This window comes from Falco naumanni, chromosome 4 (assembly GCF_017639655.2).
Source record: "Falco naumanni isolate bFalNau1 chromosome 4, bFalNau1.pat, whole genome shotgun sequence".
Classification (NCBI taxonomy): Eukaryota; Metazoa; Chordata; class Aves; order Falconiformes; family Falconidae; genus Falco; species Falco naumanni.
The window spans coordinates 40,518,713-40,538,934 of record NC_054057.1 but is presented as its reverse complement, the minus strand read 5'-3'; the positions used below and the strand labels follow the sequence as shown (position 1 = coordinate 40,538,934).

Below are 20,222 nucleotides of genomic sequence, written 5' to 3'. Positions count from 1 at the left end.
AGTCAAGAAAAAAGTGGAAAAGATTCAATGTGATGGAAGGAGGAAAGTCAAGTGGGGAATCTGCCAAGACTGAGAGACTTCAGACAACATCAGCTCCAGGGTAATTTAGTGGGTTTCCAGGTAGGCATCAACAGGATGCCTTGGTGCTTCTACTTGCAAATCTCCTGAGCCAAATAGGAAAAACCAGTACATAATAAACTGGGAGAAATAATATAAAGAATATAGTGGCACTGTCATCCAGCAGGGAGGAGGATGAACCTAGTGAGGGAGCAAGGGAGAACTGGACAAACAACATATCTTCTGAGCAGTGGATGTGATGCAGAAAGCAGTAGCTCCAGGAGATGACACTATCCAGTTTTGTGGCTTGTGGCCAAGACAGGCATCCTAAGGCAACAGCAAAAAGACTGAAACAAAGAAGCTGAGACTCATCTGACTGAGCTTCAAATCCCAGAAGTCACTAGAAAAAGAGGCGGCGGGGGGCGGCAAAGTGCCAGAGGAGAAATGTGTCTGTAACTCATCTAAGGCTCCAGGAGTCGTTTAGGACATTCCCAGGGCACTTTGTTTCCAAAGACGTTTGGAGAAGTGTGATGACTCCGTGTAACCTGAAGCTGTCCTGCCCTAGGCTCTGACAGCACAACCATCTGGGAATTACCTGTCAGACAAGGGCTCTCCAGTATTGATACTTCACCTCTAAAAACCACCGTGATGCCTCTCACTTCAGGTTTTGAGGGTTCTTTTTCTTTGATCATTTGTATATTCAGTAATGTCTGCAAGTACCATCTGGAACATCCTAGAGACCTCCAACCAATTTTATCTGTCATCTAACAAGGGGATGACACCACACCAACTGTGAGTGAGTATCTCAGCTGCACAATACAAAAGCAGAGTATAGAACCAAAAGAAGGGGAAAGAGATAGTGAAATTATTAAGAGATAAATGCTCCCCTGAGGAGCAGAATCGTATTATAAAACTGGATGTCAAGACATGGCTGTAGACAGGTTGTATCAGTCATTGAACTTCAACAGTCTCTTACAGACGTGCCAAATACTCACATCTGGCAAACTTGTTTTGTTTTGACTTACCGGAATGTCTTGTCAAGGCTCACGCTTAAGCCAATATAGAAGTTATTTCCCCAGTCTTTATAGAAAGTCTAAAACACAGAAAATAAGGATTTTAATGAGCTGTAAGAAAACAGATTTCAAATAAAATAAGCAAGCTCTCAAAAAAACACTTTAGTTTCAGTTGTAAAATTGCAAATTATGAAATTTCCGGGGATTTGCTGGGATTATGTGCCTGAACTGCAAAATGCAATTTTTTTTTCTCCTATTTCTAGTCTTTAAATTTAAAAAACAACCAAAAAAAAAGGCAGAATGTCATGAAGAAGAAATGGAGCAGAAATCTGTTAAGAAGATAAGAACAACCTCTTAAGCAGATTATAAGATAAAGCAATATTTTTAAAGAATTTTAGGAAAACATCGTGATAATTTGCTGAAAGACTACAAGTAAATGGTGGGGTTTAGTACTTAGTCATGTGGAGGAAAGGCTGGAATCATATTTGGGTTTAATAGTAAGGAATTATTTCCAAAAAAGTATATCGTCATCAAGTTATTCTTTTCCTATTAGAAAATATTCTGACTTAAACATTTTACTGAAAATCTGACATCTGTTTTGGCAAAAAAAGGGAAAAGCTTTTCTTGAATTCTGTGAAGAGAATGAGTTGGAAAACAAAATATACACAGTAACTGTAGCTTTCAGATAAACACAGCAAGGTTTTTGGAATTTGCATCCTGAGAGTGTTCTTGAAAAGAAGCTGAGGATTTCTCTACATGTAGCAATTTATCAAAATAATGATTATGGTAAAGCTCCTAAGTAGATAAGCCCATAAAAGGTTGTACTGATTTATTTTTTTTTTATGTTGGGGACCGCTTTCTAATATTTCACAAGCCAGCTGAAAGAGATGCCTCAGTGCAGGACAGAACAGCACATCTTTGAAGTAAAACATGTTTCTTACGTATTTCCAAAGAAAATTTTTTTCACTTTCATTCTCAATAACAGCAAGATCACCACCATTCTTCTTGCAAAAGTCCCTGGCTTTTTCCATAGCCATTGGTTCCATGCTGAAGTAGTATTCCTTGTGATTATGTATTATCCAGTCATCTTCACTAACAATATATTCATAATCTGCAAGGTAAAACATTAATTTATATTACAGACTGCTTAATGTTGTTATATGTTAATTGATTTCTGTTATTGGAAGTACAAGACTTACTGAACGTGGAAGTAGGCTCTGGTTTCAGTGGTACTCCTGCAACATAAATCAGTATCTGAGTATATTACGTTTCTCAGATAACTCTCAATTAAATATATTTATACAGTTGTTAGCATTTTAATTCCAAGTAATAAAATTAATCTTAAGGGTTACTCAGTATGCTTATTTTTGTCACAGAATTTCTCAGAATATCTGGAAAGAAGGTGTTACGCTCAGCAAAACACCATGTTATAGCTGATCACATGTTAAGCTTACAGAAACTATGCCAAACTTTACGTTGCTCTATTTCACTTCCTCAACATGCTGCATATACATCCCAAACTTACGTGTGTATCTCATGGATGAACCCATAGTTTTCAACTACTTATATTTAAATTAAAATTTATTAAGTGTTTTTTTTGTGCTTGATGGCACAGATGACCTGCAGGTAATGTGATCTGACCTGGAAAGGATGTTTGTATCTGCCTCTAAAATTTTCTTAAGAAAGAAAGTTATCTTACCTTTTTTTATTTGGCAAACATAGTCCTGCATATGTTCACAAAATAAATCATTCCAGTTCATGTTATTGTAGCCATTAAATACACCACATTTTTCATTTCCATCATAATTGTTTGGTTCACCACTTGCCCATTTTTCAAAATTTACCTATAGTGGAAACAGTTTTGTTACTATTTTCCTTTCAAGGTGAAATAATTGTCTTACATCATCCTGTTGAAGAAGAATGTACTTCATTTGATTTCATGGTCTGTCTTGTGCTTTGATGACAGTCCTTGTAAGGAGAAGGACATGACCCTTGCATAGCATAATATATCAGCCATGTATTTATAAGCCATGTTAATAAGCCAAGAAGTTGTTGCCCTCTTTGTTATCAGGAGAGATAAAGTTCTGTCAAGCTCTAGAAAGAAGTATCTAAGTACCATCCTCTGCCCCCTGGTTATCCTTCTCTGATGTTCCAGCCTGAGACAATCCATCAGTGCTGCCATATGGACTTGGGCCTTGCAGACCTTGATCTACTTAAGATGGTGAGGGCAACAAAGCCTGGCTTGTGGAGACATACAATATTATTTCTAACATTAAATGACAAATAGTAACATAGACATAAATACAGCCGGTTTTGCTTAGACCAAGAAAGATATTCCATGACCTTTGGCTTTATTTCATTACTCTAAATGTCATACTGTTAGCTGTAACTATGAAGTATCAAAAGATAAAAACTTGTTCCTAGAGTGGAATTAGGTAATAAAAAATAATATGGTCACTGCTGGCTTGTATTGGAGGAGTCGTGAGAGCTGCTGCCAACACAGACATGGAAAAGTAGACAAAAAGCTGGAACAATAAATTATTTACTCACTGGTGAGCCATCACTCCATATAAATCCACTGTCAGAGTCCAAGGCACTTAAACCCATCCAGTAAGATAAGTGAAGATATTCTCTGTTTCTGAATGATTATAAATACAGACAATTAGACACAGTGTGAAATAAAGAAGAATGTATAGCATATATTATATTATTCTCAGCGTTTTGATGCTAGAAGTACCATTTGAGAGAGTCATATGAAGTAATTGTTCAGTTGTCACGTAGGGAAAAACACCCTGGCACTGTATGTGGCAGGAAGCAAAGAAACACAGAGCTTCATGGGGAAGATCACGGGTGTCATACGTTCACAAGTACTGACTTAAATGAAAATATATTTTAAGGTCTTGGTTCTACCAAGTAACAGGCATCCAAATTCAGACCTGTGTATACTCATAGGCTTGATTTAAATATTTATATAAGCACATCAATAGGTCAGGCTTTCCTTAGTCTCCCAATTTTTCCTCTTAACTAAGGAAGGAAAGGAGCACAAACTATTCCTTTAATCAAAAGTATTTTATCTCCTGATCAGCTAAGAAGATCAGTTTTATCTCTTTGAACTAAACTTAGTTGAAACCAATTTTGGTGATCCTTCTTTCATTTTTGTGGATGTTCAGGATACTTCCATTCATAGCACCACTTCCCAAAGCCTGTCAGGAAACCCTTTGGCTCACCTCTTTCCACCCATTTCCTTCTGCCTCTTTGCAAGGATATACACCATCTTTGCAAAGTAGAAATTGATCACCAGAAATCCTTTACGTCCTTCAGAAAGGTCAATTTTTATTTATTTATTTACATATATATATATATTATTTATAATAAAATGTGATGGGATTTAAATGATGGTCTATGCAGATACTTACAAGCCAGCTATTAGGTTTTGTTCTTCTTCACTGTGAATACATGCCAGATCTCCCCCGATGGCTCTGCAAAAATCTCTTGCACCAAACCATGTTTGCATTTTCTCCCTTCCTCCCTGAAAAATCTATGAAAAGTAGACAACTAAATACTGTGCTGGGTATTACAGAAATTTAGAAACAGAACTCTGGGCTTCTATCTTTCTTCTGGTCTCCTGCCCTCTATTTTTATCACTTACTATTAAATTGCGCAATCATAAGCCTGTGGTCATCTATCAAATTTTATTACTGCAGCTTTGCTTTCCCCACCATTTCAGACTCCCTGTGACTCCAAACTTCAGTTCAACCTACAGACGGCACCCTCCAGCACTTCCCAGCCAGCCACACCGCCTGGAGACATGTTGCCACAGGCCACCTATCAGGCAGGCAGGGTAAGATGCACCTTCCATGCCTACACAAACATATTCTCATTTGAAAGAACAAGTGTTTGCATTCAGACATTAAACACCTACTTTGAAGCAGGAGCTGCTCTGAGGAATGGATTTCCATCCCTCTGGGCACGATGGGAGAGGGGTCGTTGTTGGAGGAGGTGGGGGGGTCACTCCCTCCACCAGCTGCTTGCAGACAAACATGTTTGTTTCTTCACAGTTCAAAATATCCCATAATCCAGCTGAAGTTCCTGTTACCATCGCCACGCAGCCTGACTCCTTTCCTTCATGAAACATAACATTTTTAAACTTTATTGATAAATGGCTGCATCTTCTCAAAACATGTGCTACCTGCTTAAGAGTAACCTGTCCCCACTGTGGATGCCAATAGCTCACAGTAATCCACATGCATTTCAATTAAATCATAAAAGAAATTTTATCAATTCCCTTTTACATTATACTATGAATTACTTATCAAAACCATCAAACAACAGAGAGTGAATGATGCCAACAGACACATGCAGTCCCAGGCAGTCTACTGGAAGGAGCTACCACAATCCCTGATTTAATCCCTTTAGCACAAATGGAAAGTTGCACTGTCATTACTGCCACTTTATGCCAGAAGTGTTTCTAAACCACTTTTTAGCTTTCAAACTGTCACTTCTCGGGTCCCCACAGCAGAAACTCGGTGGCCCCCATGGCACATACCTGGCATTCCTGCATTCCAGTGAGTGAAGGTGACAGCATCCCCACTGGCCCACCTGAACGTCCCCTGCTCCTCTGCATCTGAGAGACCAATCCAGAAATACCTTGCTGGATTGAATCCAATTACAGAAGTCAGAAAAGCTTGTTCATATCTGTGAAGAATAAGTACCAAACTGATGTATCACATTTTATCATAATTTGTTCATTTCTTCAAAGTATTCATGGTAGCAAATCTGGTAAAGTTAAGGTGATTTAATATTTGGGAAAAGATAAATATGGATTGAAGCAAGGGCAACAATCTTACTTTTAAAGTTCTAATTGTCACATAAATTGATTTTTATTTTATATTTTGGTAATGTAATTCATGTTTAGAATTTAGAGTGACTCTATTCATCTTTTCTACTGCACAACGAGCAACACAAGCCAAACAATACTTGAGTTAATGCATATATATTATTCATTCTGTATAAATAAGTGCCACCGTGTTTTACTGAGATTTATGATAAGGTTAGATCTTTAAATTTTGTTAGTCTGGGGGAAAAAAATAATCTACTTTTATTCTAAAAAGGGTAAGTTTCCAGATACACCTGTTGCAAAGAAAAGACTGAAAAGTTCAGACCCAGAAGAAATAAATAGTTCCACGTTTATCTGTTTATTTTTAGTTCAAAACTTTTACAACAGTCTGGCAATCTGGGGTTTTGGGGAGGTTGTCTCAATTTTTTAGTTCCTGGAGTCAACAAGAGTGTAGGTGTGTAGTAGAGTAGAAATGGCTTGAATGCTTGTATTGATGACATATCATATTATATTGATGACATATCAAATTATCATGACATATGAAAGCCCCTGATGTACTTTGTCATACTTCTCCAGTTCTACCATAAATTTTCCAGCAAAGGAGTGATGTCATGCTAGACACTATGAATAACTAACTGCAAAGAGATTTCTATTTGGCCCCTCTGTCATGGTTGCACGTATGAAAGGACAAGAATAATGTTTCCATACCTGTCTCTCACAGTAGCCAAGTAACCTTTGTTTTCTTCACAGATTTTTTTTGCTTCTGCAAATGTTGCTGGTAACTGCCCCACAGAGTAACAGTAAAAGCCGTGCTTCATCCAGCCCTGTCAGTGTCAACAGCAGAGATGCGCGGGGGGCGGTCAGACTGCACAGCACAGTACACTTCCAAAAGCCACATTAATACCACACCCCAAGTCAAAATTCATCTCCAAAGCCATGAGAAGAAACAAAAAGGATAATCAAACAGAGCTTTTGTAACCTCAACTCTTAGTCTTGCCCCTTGATAAAGGACACAGGAGGAGTCTTTGTGAGCAATGAGCTGGGGCTATGACTCGGAGCTGGCAAGCACACTCACAGCCACTTTGCAACTCCTTGTGTAATGCCTGCTCCACCTTATTGTGTAAGTGTAGCTGTTGCAAAAGGCCACACACAATCTGCAAAACACTTGGCTCAAATATTCCTGCCTCCTGTGGCAGATTGATTGGACGGAGCAGGCTGCACACAACCCAAGACCAGTGAGTTGCAGCTTGAAAAAATACTAACATGCTCTGCAGAGAGTGGCTTTTCTGGGTGAGGTGACCAGTTCTGCACTTGAAGAGAGCTGAGTGAAGTGCACGTGTAAAAAAATGAAAAACAGAAGTCAAGCTACATTTTGATTAAATAAAGAAAAAAAATCCCCGTTAGTCTAAATATCAGTATATACGAAATTAACAATTTTCTAAGGTTCCACCAAGAACAGTCAAAATAATTGACTTGTGGGATACCATCACAGGAGTGAGAGTAAGATGCAGTGACCTTTTGGTACTTGTGTTTTAAACTTACTTTTTGGCAGCCTGGGTAAGTAACCTCGCCTTTGCCTGATTCTTCTGCCAAAGGTTTCCTTTTACAGATGTAACCAAGTTTCGTTTCGCAGGCGCTGTCAGCCCATGATCCATCCTGAGCATGGTAAAGAAGAAACAAAGAAAAGTGAAATCTAAAGAAAATCGATCCAACAGGAATATTCACCATCCTCAGAGAGAACCCTTCTCACTTGGTATGGCTAAGACTGTTCTGGCTCTCTTCCTTGCCTGGCTGCTTTCTCCAAAACTCCCGGATAAAGAACAGAATAAAGACAATAAGGGCCACATTTCCTCAGAGGTGGGAGGATGAGGGTTGCGTGTATTAAAGATTCAGTGGCTGATGAGAGCAGGAAAGGAACATGCTGTTCCACTCTATTCTCACCAGCATGGTATTTACTATGTTCATATAACCAGATGACAATAGCAAAGAAATGCTGGATAGACTAAACATAAAATATTAAAAATGTATTGTTTAAGTCTTTTTCCATAGTATTATGGTGTATCATTTTATGCTGAGTATAAAGCAAGATAGAATTTTTTGTATCTAATTTTTTGTGCTTCCAGTAATATGAGCCTTCAAATTAGCTCTAATAAAACTATATTTTAGGTGGTTTAAGGGAAACATGAGGAAGTCCTTGCTCCAAGAATCATACTATGCAGCTATAATCAGCCATGCTGAATGTGGATGACAAGTTACTTCAACCAGTTTCAGATGGGTGATTTATCATAACTGCATATCTTAACGATATGCATATCATAACTGCAACTCAGATTTGCAGAGCAAACCAAGTCTCAGTCCAGTGCATTGCCTCTGGTGCTCCACCATACACCTTCCTACATCTGGTCTCCACTCTCCCTCTACACTAAGATATTCTGAATTAAACCAAGTTTATAAAGCCCTTTAAAACCCTTGTCATTTGTTTGGTTTTTTGTTTGTTTTTGTCACCAATGTTTTCCTTTTGGGGGGCACAAAGGACAAAAAAAATTAATAAATTGGGAGAGAGATTTTTACCTCCCCCTTCATAACAATGCAGTCTGCTTTATTTGACGTGTGGGTCGGCCCTCCGTGGTGCCATTTGGTATAAGTCACAGGTGTCCCATCACTCCATTCAAAATACATTTGAACCCTGAAGTCATTTAGACCAATCCACAGCTCATCATCTGGTTCTGGGAACACAAAGGTAATTGCAGTTGTGAGTGTGTCTTAAAATGGAACAATCACATCTCACACCCACTCTTGACTGAAGAAGGGCTTTTTAAAAACATTTAAGATCATGGTTACAATGATTATATGAATAACAGCAACAGTATAATTCCAGATCAAAAAGTGACCTGCAGGAATACTCACTGTACCCAAGCTGAGACACTGTGAAACTGTATTCCTCAATATTATGAATACTAGCCAGCTCTCCATCTTCTTTTCTACAGGAAGACTGGGCTTCTTTCCATATTTTGGGTGTTCTGTAAAGTCTGTAGCAATGATCTGCATAGGCCACCCATTCTCTAGGGCACTTAAAAGTCTTTAAGTCACCTAAAAAAAAATATTTCAAACAATTAATGCATAGTCCTGTTCAATGTTTTCTTTTAATCAAAAAGAAAATGACCTTTACTGACATGAATTTGAAATATTGCAGTGCATACTGGCAGAGGAGAGAAGCAAGTGTCTGAGGATCACCAAGAATACAGAACAGATTAATACAACACAGTTGTGCTGGGAGCTATCAAAAAAAAAATTTTACAGGATTAAATAAATGTTAAGTAACTCGGCAGGCGAACTTGCAGGGCACAACTCTGCCAAATCCCCCTCAGAAGGGCTCTGGGTACAGCCATGTTCCACAGAAAAGAGCCTCTTTTCTTACACAGGGGCTTTATCTTCGTGAATTTAGGATATTTTGTATATTTTTTCTCTGGAACACAGGTGCTTGGGAGTGAGTTGGAGCTCCTGCACAGCCCAAATCATATATATCAGAAAGCCCAGGCGCATATATATACCAGACATCAGAAATCCCAGCTGCACAGAAATGCCACACACTTTGCTCAGCCGCTATTTCTTTGGTGTGAATTTAGTATCGCCAACCATCTTCCACTGCTTTGAATGTTCACATGGTCTGCACCCACGTGGTAAACGGGAGAGGGCACAATGTGCACCCAGCGTTGGCATGTGACCAGCCACACTGCTCAGTGCTCCCTGCACATAGGTTTGACCTGCTCAGACTTGCATTCCCCTAAACAACATCCAGGCATGGTTTGGAAGTTAGCATGGGTCAGAAACCATTCCCAGGGAGCTGTCTGGATACGGCCAGAATGTACAGGATAGACCTATGATGTGCCATTCATCCCTTGAGCCAGAGAATAATCTTATATCTCTGTATATATGTAGTTGAGGGACTTATTGGAGATACTTGCATGCTGGGAATTCCCCGATGAAGTAATAGCACACCTTTTTCTTGACGTAGATAAGACCTAGTCTGCCTCAGGTGGAAAGGGAGCTCAACTGGGAAAAGGTGCCAGCCCCATATTCTGAATTTTTCCTTTCAGTATAGAGTTAAAAGGGTCAGAGAGAGCAGGGAGAGCATGAACTCTGGCTCACATCTTTTAGCAGGGCACATCTTTAGTGTATTTTCTTAGAGCATAGGATATTCATCAGTATTTTGTGGTCCGGATAACATGTCTAAACACTAATGATGCCTTCTTTGGTAGCCTGGGATCTTTTCAAATTGATGAACAACATCTAGACATCATCTTTAAAATGAGCCAGAAAATTAACGTCTTCTTAGTGTTTGACCCAGGTCAATAAGTATAATCCTTTTGTTTTGAAAATATATTGTCATTTCATACACGGCATCCTCCCAGTATTTCTCACTGACTGCAAAAATAGCCTTATTTTTTGACCAACTTACCTGAGGCAATAGTGGAGGAATCGAAGGAGGAGTTTCTCTTTTGGCAGATATATCCCAGTTTCCGATCACACACCTGGTTTTCCCATTTGCCATTCCTGCCTTGGAAGGTCCCACATATCTTTCCAGATTCCACAGAGGGATTTCCTTTAGGACAGAGGCACAGAATCCCTCTGTTAACACTGAAAATGTTCACCTCATCGCAGGAGGGAACGCACGGGTCTTTTTCGGCTGCAAAGCCACTGGTGTATTTATTACTTAGAGTGGTAATTCCCAAGAGTGGTGACAAGGGAGCACCACTGGGATGGCCGAGAGGGCCAACATTTCAAACATAAGACTTACCCCTCCTCTCCCATGCACTGCTTTAGAAGAAATTCAGTGTGTTTGAAGTACAGCAGCACACAGAAAAAAGCTTATAAAAGTTCATCTAAGACACAATTCCTTATGGGGTGGTAGTACTGCAAACAACTCACTGTCCTTTACTGTTGGACATTGGACATGAAATGCATATTGAATTCCATGAGAGTGCTCGCCCGTTGGATTTCCCAGTAGCTACAACTGTTATGAAAATAGGTAACATTGCCACATGCAAGATGGTGACTTAGATCCTAAGAAAAGAGTGGAAATTTATTAAGATAAAATATAATGGCTAAAAGTCAAAAGCAGTAGCTGAGAACAAGTGAAAATATTTTTTTATGCGCTGTTTCTCTTTAATTTTTTAACATGCCTGTTGATAAAATTGTAGATTAAAAAAAAAAAAAACCAAGCCAGAATGAGGTGCGGGTATTTGTTTTAAACTGTTTTCTGAACTATCTGCATTTTCTGGGAAATTCTCAGAACCATCTCTGGTGTGACCTCTATTACTGTAACATCCTACCTTTCTCACAACCTCCTGGAACCTCTTAAAAATTCTGTGAAGCCAAAGGAATTATGTAACATAAATTTGAAGAAGAGAAGAGAATTCTGGCCCAGACCCTGATCATTGTTTCAGAAAAGGACACCTACCTGGAGCCCAGTTGAGGTATCTGAAAGGACCGCCCCCAATCCATTGCCAGCCACTGTCAAGTGCCCTGAAAAGGCCAGTCCAGAGCTTCGCATTGATACCCAGGTCACTAGTGAGCCCTAAATGGCCAAAAGGAACATTCAAGTTATTAAATGCCTCTGGTTTTGTAAATTATTCAATAAAACTTGAGATCAAATTTTAAAGCCCAGAAAAAGGAAAAGTGTAATAGTAGATATCTCTTTTTAAAATATAGGTTAGATTTTCTTCCACTATTTCAATACAATTTATTATTTTTTTTTTTAGAAAAGGATAAACGTTTTAAAAACATCTCTAAGATCTATTTTCACAAGGTAAGTATAAGTATCCCTGTTCAAGCTCTTGGAGCTGACCTACATTTCCAACATACGTATTAATTTGTTTGGGGTTTTATTTTACTTTACCTAATAAATACATTTCTTCATGAAGGTCTGTGACACTTAATAATTCTGCATTCTGCTGCTGGCAGCTTTTTCTTGCTTGGTGCCATGTCAAAAGCGATTCTGAATTTATCTGATAGTAGGTTTCTGTCACAGGATTTGTTTTCCAAAGGTTGTTGTGTATGGTGTCTATAAAACATGATAACAGCAATTTGACAAGATAATCATACTTGCTAACACAGAAAATAAAATCTTCATTGCAGACTAAAAATATGTAACTATGATTTGCTAATTTTTATATATAGTTTGCCCCACTTAAATATATTTTGTTCTATATTGATAATACATTAATCACATAAGGAATTATTTCTCCTTCCAAACCTAATTTTTCTACATTGACCCTGTTCCTCCTTATTTATATAACTAATGTACTTCTCTCACAGTTCAGTCCACATTAACCCACTCACTGATACATTCTACCTCTACACACACATTTCTCTATTCCCCATACAGAAAATCTTGGTCTCCGCAACCATTTCTTACCTTGGGACCCCACTTACGCTCACTCAGACTCCCAATGTGACAGAAACGATCGTTTCCAATCAATCAGATGTGAAGGGGTAGAGACTTTGTGTTGTTATTGGAAAGCTGTGTTGGATGATCTGTGGGTGTAAGGAGCACTGGAGCACCTAAGGCAGGTGAAGGTCGCTGCTCGTGTCCTACACCCTTCAGTTTGCTCCAGCCCTGCTGTTCTCTGCACCATCCTATGATACACCACTGTCTCCTGCTTCCCTATATCTCACCTTCCTCATTCATTGCAGCTTTTTCTGCCTTTCATTTGCCCTGACTTTCTTCTGTCCTGGTCCAAGGGATTTTCTCTTCCTTTTTCCATCAGTCCCAGTCACCATCCCCAGAATACTCCCCATATGTACCATAGTCTCAGAAGCACTGTAGACCACTTCTCATGTCTTCTGGAGAAACAGTGAGAGTGAAGAGCAGATACCTCATCTTATCATTGCGTAGCTCACCAGTGAACTAGGCTAGCCAGAATTCAGCTTGCTGTCCAATGCTACTTCCACATCCCAAGGAGACTTTGACCATGAGAGTGGAAGAAACTTGTTTAATGCCTTTCCTGAAATCTTTATAAATAAATTACCTTTTAATGGACACTTTCCAAAAAATTGGTCTTCATCAAAATCTGAAGAAGTTGCACACCAGAGAAAGCTTGCACTGCCACTCCAAGGGATGCACTCAGCATACCATTTACCATTGAACTTAAAAGGGAACACACAAGGTGCACCAAAGGCATTTCCTTCCAGTGTATAGATATCTACAGAGAGAAACATAGGTCAATAGTGGTCAGTTGGTATCAGGTGTTCACCACAGTCTCTGCTCATAAGCGGCTCTCCATGGACACAACAGAGCTGTGCAAGAGCTTAACACATCAGTACTTCATTACCACAAAGCCTTCCAAGGCTGTGGTGCCAGTCAGGTATGACTATAGCAAAATATTCAGACCTAAGGCTCCCAAACAACCCTTAATTGGCCCTCAGACTAATTTCTGTCTATTGTTTCCTTTCATTGCTCTCTGGACTACTGTGTCAGAGGTGCTTATGACTCAGCTTCACCTGTTGCATACATACTTCTGTCCTTGGATGATGTTTAGGTTCTTTTTTTCCCTTTTTCCCCTGTATGGTTGAAGAGGCTTGGAAAGGAGATATCAGAATATTTTTATTAGTCATCATGAGAGGAAGTTATATCTTAAATTTACAAGTGACTGTGCTGGGATGTGACCCTCCCATCTCTATGCAGTCTAATTAGCTGCTATCTGAACAAAATCATGACAAATTTCAATCTAATTCAAACTGCTGTAGAGCACAGCAAAAATTTCATCCCATGGTATTTAACTTCCCGCCCTGCCAATGTCACTGTGGAAAGGAAGTTGAACACTTGAACCTGGATGACCACGCTACATAGCCCAGGAGGGATAATAATGCAGGAAAAGGAGACCTAACTCTCCAGTGTTCCTTTATTAGTGTGTTAGGACTTACTGCATCCTAAACTATTAAGCACTGGTTTTCTTTTTGCTTTTTCCTACTTTTTCTTCTTGCTGGGCCTGGGAAACACCAGGTAAGCACTGTTAAAAGTGGATTACATATATGTTAACTAGAAATTAACTTCTTAGAGATAGTACATGGCCAAACCAAGTAAAAGCAACAATAAATATTCAAGTATAACACAATCACCACTTCTACAAATTGATCAGACATATTTTGAAACAGTCATAGATTTCCTCCCACTGCTGCTGTACAAACAGAATTCCCATTCTTCCTTATGATTATACCATAGGCCTTTGTCATTTTATTCCATCATTTGAAAGAATTGTGCTTTCCAAGGTTTGCAGAAATATATACAGTCATGTTTGCCTTGCATTTCTACACCCTATTTGTAGTTAGCTCTGCTACTGATGTCTCTGTAAGAAAAAGGTTGCTGCATGACAAGCAGGCAGTGGAATGTTTTGCAAACAGGGGCAGTCAAGCTACCTAGAAATAGAGATCAATTTCCAGTACTCACCCTCATAGTGCTTAGAGCACACGCTGTCTGCAGTTCCGTGGATTTTCCACCTGCTCCCTTTGCCTGATCCTTCGGACAACCTGATTTTCTTCCCCTTGCCTTTGCCATAGTTGAAAAATAAATCCTTGCCATGGGTTGCAAGCGTCTCATTTCTACATTCCCACCACTGGAGCTCATTCGTCCTGTTACAGGATTCCAACACGATGGCAGCCTCGTTGTCCTTGCTGAGCACTCCCAGGCACAGCTTGAGCGCCATGCTAAGCAGCTGCGTGGCAGAGACCCACCGGAACTTTTGAAACTCATTGTGCTCATCACAAGTGGTAGTTATGACCGAGCTAGAGTTTTGAGCTTCAGCACAGAGCTTGCTGTCTTCATTATAGATTGAAAAGATTCCACTATCTATAAAATAAAATGAGAGTGCAAACATTTGAGGAGAGATTTCAGCTGTTTGTCAGTCTGCTACAACAAGAAATGGAATATGTAAAAGAAGAAAGCAAGAGAGGTGAATCATCAGTATGAAGGGTATTCATCAAAATGTTCTTAAGATGCAAGCAACACAGAAGCTGAAAATATAGCTCTTTCAAGAGAAATTACTCTTCTTCACATCCCTCCACACTGTTCTCAAAATGCCATTCAAAAATTACCTTTATTAAATTTCATGAGTTCTTCAAAGTTCCATCACCACACAGCATACTAAAGAGGCTTTAATTTTGGAAGTAAAAGGAATTTTTCCTTTAGAGCTATTAAAAATGGTTTACATATTCAAAATTCAACCATTTTTATATTTGGCCTAGGATGACGTTGCAGTTTTCAGCTCATCAGGCAAGAGGGGTATTATTAATTTTTGGTTAATTATTCTGGAAATTTTTGGCAAATGTGCAAAAAAGTTGTTTCTTCACAGAGTTCAACTTGTCAGTTTCTCAGGAGGGAAGCCACAACTTGCCGCATCATCACTTCAGTTTTGAGCACAGTTAAGCTAAGTAAGTATCCTATGTGCCATTAATAGCTACACTTGTAAACAGAAATGTGAGGCACTGCACAACAGGGTTTTGTTTCTTAAGACCAGCTTCAAAAAAGGGACAAAACTTCAGCCTGCTCCAAAACGTAACCATTTCTGCACCTTGCCTCGCATCCCTGAGCAACTCTTTAAGTGACAGCACCATCATCCAACTCGCTTTGTTGTGCCATTGAATTTTACTGCCCCGCAAAGCTTCTTGCCGCGGTGGAATAGTTAAATGGGGCTTCATAACCACCCCGCCACCCCCCATCCCAGGGCTGCCAGGGGATGATCGAACAGCCTCAGTGATGTTTCTTTGAAAGGCTTGCAGACCTGAACAAGCCAGATGGCATTTCTGGCACAGCTTTCCTGCCGCAGTGGTTCTTGAGAAGGTTAGCAGAGGATAGATTAGAGCCAGATTGGTCTCACCCAAAAACATGTACAAAGGAAATTCTCCTGTAGTGGATTAGATCTGCATTTGGCTAGTCCCTGCTGCCATCCAAGTGATGGCACTGGGCTCTTGCAGTTCTCTAGCTGGGAGCTTCCTGTGAGAAAAAGCTGCAGACACAGCGTCATTTGTTTTCCTCTCAGCAGTAGGAGTGTCTGAAATCTAACAGAAGCTTTTAACATCCTTCCTAAAGCCATCAGCTTGGAAACAGGATTCCAACATGCAACTGTCCATAGGCCATAATCTCTATGAGATATCTAAGAAATTCAAAACACATATCAGCCAATGGTTCTGTGCATGCTGAGAGGACTTCTGAGATGTCCTAACCTCCAGTGGAGTAATTTCAGACCAGCTTTTGTCTGCATTCAGCTGGCAGATTTTCAAGAATTAGCACTAGTGCCCACATCTGTTGGTGTATTCCCTTCATTCATACACCACCTCGAAAACTGGGTTAAGGAGACAGAATGCCTATATAGATACCACCAAATTTAAGGATTGAATAAAACTGTTTCAAATTACATGCTGTGACTAGATCTAAACTCGCTGTCCAGCAAGGGCATCAGGAAAGCACAAGAAAGAACTTGTAAAACTCCCTACCCAGCAGAGAACAAAGACTTACCAGACATTTGAAGAGATGTACTAAAGAAAGAGAGAAAAATCAGAAGCAGGTAGACAGCCATGGCCAAATGTTTCACTCTGTTCTCCACTCGCTGAAGTGCTGAAGACCAAATCTTGTCTTGCAAGAAAATCCTTCTGCACTGAACCTGATTAACAAATCCTTTTCGTTTTTTAAGACTCAACAGATACAGGGAAGTTCTGAGCAGCAAATAGGGAACTGGATCATGTCACATGAGTAATCTTGAAATAATACATTAATGAATAAACTTTTCTTTTTAAGCTGGTTTCTCTACTATATGAAAGTTTTCTCTTCTGTGGAAATATGAGATCTAAGAGAGAACATTTTAGTGAGGATTTTTGGAGACATACCTTACAGTTCAGGATCATTGTTTTTATGAAAAGGTGACATGAATGTCTCTTTACCAGTAAGAAATTAAAAAGGTAAAAAAGAAGAGGGGGATCTTTCCGTATCAATAAATGATGAACAAAGCCAGAGTGAAATGCAACACTGTGAAAAATTGGCTAGGACACCACGCAAATCAGGTAACTATGACCTTTGAGACAGCGAGAACCAGAATTTCCCATGTCTGCAGTTCCACAGAAAAGAGAAAAGCTGTAGAAAACGGAGCCTGCATTCTTGAGGAGGCACCTATCCCCTCTTGTGCTCCATTCCTGACTATATGCAGCAGCAATGTACCCAAACTGACAGCAACAGCTGATGACATTCTGAAAAGAAACCACAGAATTCTAGGGAGAACCTGTAACTGGAAAATAGATTTTCAATTATTGTTAGAGAGGAAAACCAAACTGGTAAGGAATACTGCCACATTTGTCGTGCCGCTAGTCTGTGAAAGTTTGCACCCCGTACAGTGCACACCCTTCAGGCATTCTGACAAAATTCTGATGTTTAGTCTGAAAAAGCTCTCTCCTTCATGACAGGTAAAAGAATTAGAAAAACGTCAAAGGCAGGGGAAGAGAAAAGGCACTCCTGAGGAAGGTTTACATCCCTTTTTTTTATGGCCTTTGAAAAATTTCTGTTACCAAGTCTTCGGGAGAGGCTGGTTTGGGATAACTTTCCCCATATTGTATTTGAAGCAAATACCCTTTATGGTCTTTCCCTGAAAATCGCTGCTGTTGCAAGCAATGAAAACACCTACCTGAAGATGTGTGATCCTGCTTCTATTGTTCTGATTTAGACGCAGATAGACGACTCACTGGGTCTAAAAAGATGCACAAGGAATTACAGCAGAACAAGAATTACAACAGTGAGAGAAAATAGTGGGACCTGAAGGCCAGCAGGTACAGCTAGACCAAACCCATGGAAAGAACAGGAGCCTGAGAAGGACACTGAGACCTGAGGAAAGTGGGAGAAAAGAGAGGGCTGCCTTCGCAAAGCAGCAGATGGTCAATTACGCAGTGAATTATGATGCATAAGAAAAGATGGCTGCACTGAGTCTGGAGTAAAGCATTCTGGTACTCCACTACATGGAAATGCTTGACTCTGCAACCTCAACTTCCCAGCTTTTCTTGCATCCTTGTTCAGAAGCTCCACGTGTGCAGATGGAAAAAATTCTTGTTTATTATTTAGGCAGGAGAAATGTAATGTCTTGTGGTTCTGCTGCCTACAACATCTCAGCATCTCCAGAGCTACGGGGAGGCAACGAGTACAATTACAACAGGGAAAAACAACCTAGTTTTGTTCTGAAGAAAGATCAGCGTTTGGTGAAGGACTGTTACCAATGATCTGCTGGGAGATGCTGAAAAAGAGTAAAACATACTGAGGTCGGTTCCACTTCAGTGTTTGTATGTTTGTCTGAGCAGACCCCATCACAGTCCACAAAGCAGGAGAAGAAATCAGAAGACTGCAAAGGTGCACTCCAGCATCTCCCACTGGGCAAGGCACGGCCTGACATTTTAGAAGCGGCAAGGAAGAAAGGCCACTGGGTTTTGTGTTGAGTCAGCATTGTTCCTTTGGCAATCTGCTCCCAGGCAGGAAGTTCACTCACAGGGTGCAGATTCACCACCTTTTCTGTGAAGTCTGAACTCTTCTGGAGAAAAGGGGAAATGAAAATTAAGCAGAAGGGTATCAAGAAACGTAGCAACGTGCAGAGACAAACCTTTACACGCTATCAAATATTGCCGTCGAGTCATCCCTCAGCTGCCCACAGAAATGCATGGGTGAGTCCATTCGCATTCAGCTGGATGTTTCCCCACAGAATTGAAATAATTCATTTTCAAAAAACACTGGTAGTAAAATCTGAAAGGAAATTTGTGGTCATTTAGCCTGCTATACTTGATATAAGATTTCCACTCAGAATCCCCACATATAGTACAACCACAGTTTCCAACACAAAACAATACCTTTACAAAAAAAAAAAAAAAAAATGCTCTAAACCTCAGTAGATACATTCTAGCCTGGGGGTGGGGGGGTGGGGGGAAAGAATGAACAACTTTTCCATTTCTCTAGACAGGCTCAAAACACACTAAAAGAGCAACATAAGGCATCCTGCACTTTCATGCTATATTTTCATGCTACATAACCAACATTTATTTTTCTTTCATTTATCTAAACAGCCAAGATCAAACATGAGAAATCTTGGCAGAATCAGAGGATTATGGATATGAATTATTAGTGATCAGTTAAAAATTTGCTTTGCTTTTCTATCCATCACTTATGTCTCATCTTGCTTGCCAAAAAATTATTTTTATTGTTTTTACAGCACGAATATTTCAGAAAAGCAAGATCTCAATTCCTCTGTGAATGTATATTTACACAACATCCAGCCTGAAACCTCCCCTAAGTAGCGGCACCTACTCAGGAGACAAAATAAGAGAACACAAGAGCAACAGGGCCGTTCTAAGGCAACTGACTGATCCTGATAGGAATAGTAGCCAGTAGTAGAAAATGGCTGAAAGAATTGGTGGAGAGGGCCAGAATACATGAAGCAACAAGTTACATTGCGTCCATATGAATGTCAATAATTTCCAGGAAGGCACACTGCTTTTTTTTGGTCAAACAGAACAACGTGGATAACTTCCCCAGCCCAATCTTTGAAACTTTTTTGATGTAGTCAATCACTTGTCAGGAACATTGCAGCCTTAGCAGCAGGCAAAAGACATGCTGCCGGATCACCAAACGGTGTTTGGTTAAAACTATTACACAACAACTCAGGCCAGGGAAGCTGGAAACAGCATGAGGGTGTGGAAAGAGAATACTAGTTTGGAAGCTACTCTCCCAATTTTTCTTGAACTTGTATGATCAGTTTTGTCACAAGTATGACCAAAGGAATGATAATGTTAAAAATCTGGGACTAGACTCTGTATTCAGACAGTCTAATAAATGAGTAGCCATCACTGAAAGGTACTAGCTGGAAAACAAAAAGTGAAAAAAGAAAAAGCAAACAAACCCGCCACCAAAGCAAAACCCCAAGAAATTCTATTTTTTATAATTAGAAGTCTCTAGGTAAAATATTTTTTTTTTATAATTACAAGTCCCTAGGTAAAGTAGGTAAAGGGCTTCCATTTTATCTTATATAAATTAGGTATTGTTTACAGTGTTCACGCCTGTTCATTTCTCTATCTTCCATTCAAAAATTCCTGTTAGAATTTGTGTATAAGGTTTCAGTGTTTATCTTCAGCTTACTCCATGCAACTGTAATGATTACCTGTGCTGTAAATGCCACTCTTCCGTGTTTTCTCTTTTTAATGGGAAATTTGCTTCAATTCCATTGCATTGCAATAGCAGGGACAGTAAACCATACAGCTTAAATTTCCTCCTCTTCCGAAAATCTTGCAAGTCTTTT

General features: G+C 39.7%; 1 protein-coding gene across 1 annotated transcript in view; it reads right to left on the bottom strand.

The window, feature by feature from the left end:
• Nucleotides 1-16,612, bottom strand: part of LOC121086923 (macrophage mannose receptor 1-like) — a 33,014-nt gene extending 16,402 nt beyond the window's left edge. The window contains exons 1-18 of the mRNA XM_040591378.1: nt 16,421-16,612; nt 14,357-14,755; nt 12,939-13,112; nt 11,807-11,971; nt 11,369-11,485; nt 10,367-10,510; nt 8,815-8,997; nt 8,479-8,633; nt 7,450-7,563; nt 6,616-6,731; nt 5,617-5,765; nt 4,993-5,192; nt 4,487-4,608; nt 3,621-3,708; nt 2,770-2,914; nt 2,270-2,305; nt 2,012-2,181; nt 1,083-1,150 (exon numbers count right to left, since the gene is read on the bottom strand). Of these exons, the coding sequence (XP_040447312.1) occupies nt 1,083-1,150; nt 2,012-2,181; nt 2,270-2,305; nt 2,770-2,914; nt 3,621-3,708; nt 4,487-4,608; nt 4,993-5,192; nt 5,617-5,765; nt 6,616-6,731; nt 7,450-7,563; nt 8,479-8,633; nt 8,815-8,997; nt 10,367-10,510; nt 11,369-11,485; nt 11,807-11,971; nt 12,939-13,112; nt 14,357-14,755; nt 16,421-16,481 (2,606 nt within the window). The 5' untranslated portion in view covers nt 16,482-16,612. The remainder of the gene's footprint in view (nt 1-1,082; nt 1,151-2,011; nt 2,182-2,269; nt 2,306-2,769; nt 2,915-3,620; nt 3,709-4,486; nt 4,609-4,992; nt 5,193-5,616; nt 5,766-6,615; nt 6,732-7,449; nt 7,564-8,478; nt 8,634-8,814; nt 8,998-10,366; nt 10,511-11,368; nt 11,486-11,806; nt 11,972-12,938; nt 13,113-14,356; nt 14,756-16,420) is intronic.
• Nucleotides 16,613-20,222: the final 3,610 nt, after the last annotated feature.